This window comes from Gavialis gangeticus, unplaced genomic scaffold, assembly GCF_001723915.1.
Source record: "Gavialis gangeticus isolate Ggan-Ray unplaced genomic scaffold, GavGan_comp1, whole genome shotgun sequence".
In the NCBI taxonomy this organism is placed as follows: Eukaryota; Metazoa; Chordata; order Crocodylia; family Gavialidae; genus Gavialis; species Gavialis gangeticus.
The window spans coordinates 109,032,923-109,039,331 of NW_017729022.1; the positions used below are offsets into that span (position 1 = coordinate 109,032,923).

The 6,409-nt window shown below is 43.3% G+C and overlaps 1 protein-coding gene across 6 annotated transcripts in view; it reads left to right on the top strand.

Moving 5' to 3' along the window:
- BCL2L14 (BCL2 like 14) overlaps positions 1–6,409 on the top strand; it is a 103,923-nt gene that overhangs the window by 59,874 nt on the left and 37,640 nt on the right. For 2 of the 6 annotated variants that reach the window (XM_019515958.1, XM_019515961.1), the window contains 2 exons: positions 1,549–1,629; positions 2,365–2,460. Coding sequence is in view for 1 of the 6 variants with exons in the window: in XM_019515957.1 (XP_019371502.1) it covers positions 2,365–2,460 (96 nt within the window). In the remaining 5 variants the exon portion in view is untranslated. Of the gene's footprint in view, positions 1–1,365; positions 1,630–2,364; positions 2,461–6,409 lie in introns of those variants that run through there. The other 4 variants (XM_019515957.1, XM_019515959.1, XM_019515960.1 and 1 more) reach the window with 3 other exon arrangements.

Here is a 6,409-nt window from a genome sequence, read left to right on the forward strand (position 1 = left end):
ATGATCTGTCTAGGTCCCTTCCGACTCATTGATTCTATGTGTTCAGTCTGCCAGACATGAAATACCTATAGTGTATGTTATGCGTGAATGGCCTTGGGATACCTGGCTGCAAAGAGCTATAGAGTCGAATGTGAAGTGGCAGTTTGAGATCCCTTTTTTTTTCCCTCAAGTTTCCTACAGTGTTATAAATTTCTTTCTAGAATTCTCTTACAGCAAAATGGCTTGGTATCATCTAATATTGCATGTGACGCATCCTGCCTAGTGCTTTGCAGCATATCCAAGAAGGGTCTTCAAGCTATAAAATAAGAGCTTACTGATAAGCAGCGATATATTATCTTCATGCCTGCTCTTACTCCTCTGAAGCCAGATCTCACTAATAAGAGGAAGGAAATGACAGGCTTGTAAGCAGTGCCGTAGCAACAAAGTTTGGTGTCTGAGGCAAAGCTCGCAGCAGCAGCCCGCCCTCATGTTGTGCACAGACCTAGGGGGCACACACCCTCCCATGCTTTCCCAGGAGTGAACACAGTGGTGGGAACCATCCTTCCCCTGTCCTTGTATTCCCCCATATGAACTGCTCACAGCTCCTTCCCATGCCCCAACCCAGCTGTGCAGCACCTGTTGGCATTCCTCTTCAGCACCTGGGGTGGTCACCCTGTTCATCCCACCCCCGTCTTGCTACGGCACTGCTTGCATGAAGATTTGTGGCCATGATAATCCATAAAAGGTGAGAAACAGGATTTGTTTAGTAATATCTTTTATTGGACCAAGTGTATAATTGGGAGAAGTGTTGGGTGAGCTTTTGGGTACAAAATGTCCTTCCTCAGGTCACTCAAACTGCCGTTTCTTCACTGACCCATTCCCTTCTAGCTCAATCCAACCCCTATCTCAAGGTAGCTAAAAGGGACAAACCTGTTCTGACTGATAAGCAGCCCCCCAACCTCAAAGTCCAAACTAGGGCCATGTGCATGGTCAGAGGCCTAGAGACCAGATCATGTGAGTGGAGGCTGAAAGACTTAGGATTGTTCAGCCTGGAGAAGAGGAGACTCAGAGGGCACTTGATGGCAGCCTACAAATATAATGGGGCACATATTGGGGCCTGGGGGAGCATCTAGTCACTAAAGCCCCCCAGGGGAGGACAAGAAATAATGGGCATAAACTGAAAAACTTCTTTACAAGTTGAGTGCTGAAGGTTTGGAACAGGCTCCCCCCCAGAGGTGGTAGTCACTCACCCTGGCAATCTTTAAAAAGTGTCTTGTAGCCCATCTTGCTGGGGTCAGTCTTTCCTGCACATGTTCAGGAGGGCTGAACCTGATGATCTGTAAGGTCCCTTCCCGCCCCTTACAAGTATGAAACTATAAGATAGCCTTGAGTGCACGTGAGTGAGAACAAGTACAAACCCAAGAACCGTTTGTTCCCGGGAAATGCACTGTTTGTGGTGAAAGACTTTAGAGGGTTGACATCCCCTGTAAGAAACTGGAAGCCCTGCTTTCACCAAAATCCAGCCACAAACCCTACACCCCTTGCAGTGATTTTTGGCTGAGAGCACAGACTGAAACCTCCTATTCCTAAAGTGGAGATGCATTTGAAGGAAGCTGCAAGAAAATCTCCTACCATGGTCTTGTTCTGTGGGTAAACGCCAGGTGGTCATTCTGTTTTTATCAACCCAGGGTCTTTCACAAGCAGGGGATGAGCAGTTACCAAGCAGTAGGCACCTGATTTGGTGACAACCACAGTTTTTAAAACCTATTGTTGTCCTTGGCAACTAGCCATGTCCCTGCAGCTGGATTACAGCTTTTGGTCTAAGTATTATAGCAGCTGTGTAGAAAATATCTAATTATAATAATGCTGTGTCATCAGTTTGAGAATCCTGCTAGTGCTTAACCGATGCTTTCTATGCCTTTTTTGGGGGGGAAAAAAAAATCAGAAAATTGAGATATGAAACTATTATTTTACTCCTTATGAAGGAAAGGATCTGATTATTATCCAAACACCTAAGAAAGCCAAAGTCCTTGTTTCAACATCGTGGCTTAACATAACGTCCATATGACAAAAAGAAAAAGGGGTAGAATGAGTTACATGCTTTGCATCTTGATGAAGTATACTTATGTCTGCCTTGTAGCACAGTAGGTGGTACAAAGGTTTTTTCTCACTCCCTACACTGTTAGACTCTTCCAGTTTAGTCATGTGGCTAGGCAATTTGCCCCACCCCTTTATCTTTATAAAGCATAGCAGATCTTATAAGGAAGTGACAGGCTCTCTCCCTGTCTGACGGGCAACTCTGCTGACTTACAAGCAAACTGCTTGGACAAGAGTCTCCAAAGGCTTTTTTTTTTTTTTTTAACTTTTGCCTTCTCTTTTTAAAAGGACGCATAGAAGATTGGCCTCGTCCTAACAAATCAGGGGGGAAAGAAAGAAGTGCTCAGAGACGGACTTTAAAGCTTGGTGCAACTGGAGTGGAAGGTAAAAACAAAACTCAGCTAAAAACATTTAATTCTGAACTTTTACTATTGACTTCCTGGTGGATTGCACTAGTATGTATCTCATTGTATGGATAACTGAAGCAATGTGTATTTGAACTTAATTTCAACTTTAACAAAATAGAAGAGATGATTCACTCCTCTAAGCAGAACTGTTACATTTGTATATGAATTATCTTGTTGCCTGTTGCTTAAAAAAATGACTGGGCTAGAAATGGGAACAGTTGATCTCCCCCTGGGATTTAGAATTGAGAGCTCCTAGAAAGCTTTTAAGCTATTACTGGTGTGACTTTTAGAATAGCTCTATTTATCTACTGGAGTGGGGCAAAGTGCTGCATTGACCTCTTGGAAATAGAACTTTATCTGATATTAAGAAAATTTGCCTCAGGAATTCATCCAAAATGGACAACAGATCCACCATATTTGTGCTGTGAAACTGCCAGCTCTCAAAAGCCAGGCAACGTGAGCCGGAAGGGCCAACTCCAAAAAAAGAAGGCTTAGAAAAGGCACTAACACCTAAATTTTAGGTGCTGAACCCAGAATGGAATCCAAAACCAGGAGACGGGGCACTTTCTCTCCCAATTCAATGTATAGGAGGAATAGGATGCCTCAGCAGGGCAATCCAAGAAACTTGGATGCTGTGCAAGAAGTCACATAGACAAACTCAATAGGAAACACTGGGCACATCTACACATACATTAAGGCACTTTGTTCTAATGCACATTAAATTTAGTACCTCCAATGTGAGGTACTAAACAAATGCTCATTAGCCTGCCTTAATACACAGTAACGAATGCACAGAGGTTTTAAGCGATGCTATGTGCAGTAGCCTATTTTACTGCACATTAGTGTAATCGCACAGTTTTTTACATGGGCCTTTAATGCTCAGTAAAATAAGCTACTGTGCATTAAAGCACACATGTAGACATGCCCACTGAGTATAGGGGTGAGGTTGAACTCCGACCTCTCTGAAGTGTGCCTGAATCAGAACTGCAAAGAGAAGCTGTTCTGGGCGCACAGTCAGTGTGGAGCTGCAGGTGTCCAGGAAGCCTGCAAGTCAAACAGGGAGGCTCCAAGCAAAGACAGGCATCTGCCAAGCAGGAACTTTCTGGCCTGCAGTCTTGGACAAAGGTGCCAACATTCTGCTTCTGTTCTTCTTGCTGCCTAGTACTTGCCTGAGCAATTCATCCTCCCTTGATCAGGAGAAACTTGAGTGTTTACAAATACATAACACTGATATTTCACTGCCTTCTCCTTTTCATTTTCTTGTCTCTGAATCATTCTAAACGTGAGCTTGTAGCCACTCGCACTGAAATCTATGGGGCAGCAAACAGATATCACATTTATCCGAGGACAAATCCAATCATACAGCCGCCCTTATCCATTGTCCTGGAATAAACCATAAAAACCATTTCCTGGATAGGACGTAGTAACAGTTGTACTTGGAATATTGCAAAGTACACCTGTACAGTTCCAGGATTGCATAACTGAAACAATGAGGAAAAAGCAGCACAACATTCAACTGCTCACTAAGTCCTGATTAGAAGGGTGATACATGTACATGCCAATTCCAGAATATTTTTTGTTCCTGGACAAACGCAGGCATGACTTATCAGGGACTAATGCTAGAAACAGAGGTTGCATCTGATCTTGTATCTCTTTCTCAACAATGGTCATTAAATTTCCAAAAGCACTTTACATATAGATATGAATGTTTAATCTTCCTGGCCTGTGGACAATCTATATTTGCTTAATAATACTTTCCTTTTGACTGTTATGATTTTAAATAAGTTTTCCAAAACCCTTGGACCTAAAACATTGCTGTGTTCCAGTACAGAACAGAGGGAATTCTATATTTCAGTAATGAGTGAAATTAAACCTTTACCTGTTGGCTTAGTTATGCACAAAATAGTGGTACTATTTTAAGTGCTGGCTAAATCAGTACAGCTACGGTAGTGTGAAAACACTTTCAAACAAGTATACCTATGTACACTGGTACACCTTTTATTATTGTACAGCAGGTGTTCAAAATGAAAACAGCACAAGACAGATTCATATCAGGCTCATTATGTCCACACGCAGGTTTATATGAGTATAACTATCGTCACTCCCACAATACAAATAATTACACCTTTTGACCTGTAAAGTTTAGATATGTATATGCTGCTCATGAGTCAGCGATTCTCATAACACCCTAGTTAGAGACTGACTACTCATTGGGGGTTTTTTTTTTGTTTTGTTTTTTAAACCATGAATAAAAGGCATTGCTTAGATAATAGTGATACATGGTTGTGCTGTCTCTAGCTTGCCTCAGCTAGGAGGGATGCTTGTATGTGGGGGGGGCAAAAATAATATATAGAGTAGAGAAACTCTTAAAAGGTTGTTCTGAAGGGAATTCTGACAATCGCCAGGCCTCTCATTGAGGAACTTTGCCCAGTTCTGTGTTCTCTTACTTCACGCAATGTACCTGTGTCCATGAAAGGAGATGGGCAAAGAAAGGCCCAGCATATGTCTCCCAGGGCAATTTTTATCATTACTTCTTGGGTTTTTTTTATGTACTGCCTTTTACATCTTTCTCTTTCAAAATTAATTTCAGAATAAGTTAGTCAAGGTTCACACATGGCCTGATAACTAGCGCAACTGGAAATTTGACTTTTTTTAAATCCATCAATCACCTTTTTTAGATCTCTGCCTTCTCTCACATCCTTTATTTGTCCTATTTAATCTGTAAACTCTTTAGGGAGAGACCGTTGTCTCTCACTCTGGGTCTGACACTACTATAGAGTTAGCTGACCTTGAGAGACCAACTTTGAGGTTGCTCAAAGGAGAGTAGACACAACTGCAAAATGGCATTCAAACTACTGGTCAGCACTGGTTCCATTGTCACGCGTGTGGGGTACAAATCCTTCCGGGGCGCGTACCTGCTGGTTCTCTCTGCTACTGCAGTTAGCCAAGCTGTTCTATGAAGTTCCACAGTGGATTCTGGGAAAATGTTTGTCCTTTCTAGACGCAAGGCAAAACTGTCAGAGGGTATTGAAGAACTAGCAGCAGCCAGTCACGTAGCCCATGTCTGCACAGAAGAATGGTTCCCAGGAGTGTCAAATATATGACCTGAGGAGCTGTCCTCCAGCCTTTGAGGCTTCTGGAGGGGCTCAGAATTGTGGGGGGAGGGGCTGCCACCCAATTCCAAGGTACAGAACCCTGCTGAGGGGGCATGTTGGTGGCAGCAGGGTGAGCAATGGCGGTATTAATCCCTGCAGATCCCTGAGCTGAAATTAGCTTAGGAACTTGTGGTAGTTAATGCCACTAAAGCTCACCCCATCTCTGGTGATGGGTCTGAATCTGGCTCACAAGAAGCCCCCATTGTCCATATCCAACTGTAGAGCCAAGGGTGTCTGATACCTCTGTGCTAGCAGGTGATGAGGCCAGCAAAGAGGAGATGTTGGGCAAGTAGAGAGGTCCTTTTCTTTTTGTGTGGAGGCGGAAACTGATTCAGAGGCAACACTCAAATTATAACTCATGTTAACTATACACTGAAAATGAACCCAAAGGCTAAATACAGACAGTCAAAAAGCCCAAGGCTGAATTGATTTAATCTTCACAGGTTAATCCAAGCTGCATAGATTGATCTGATAAGTTAAGCAAACAGACATTCATTTTTTGATTCCAGAAATGCAGCCACGTGCCTGCAGTGGCCCAGGCCGGAGACCAGGGAGGTTGCTAGAGCATGTCTTCCTGCTGGGCTGGAGCAGACAGCCTGGACCAAAGCTAGCCAGCCCACCCTGTGAGGGAGGGGCTTGCAGGGGAGGTGCAAAGCATCCTGGGATACAGAGGACGGAGAACTTGAATCTGGAAGGGATCTGGGATGGAAGTTCAGTAAACTAATTTAACCTAAATCAGTTAAACCTACATGTGGTAGCAGACTTACCTTA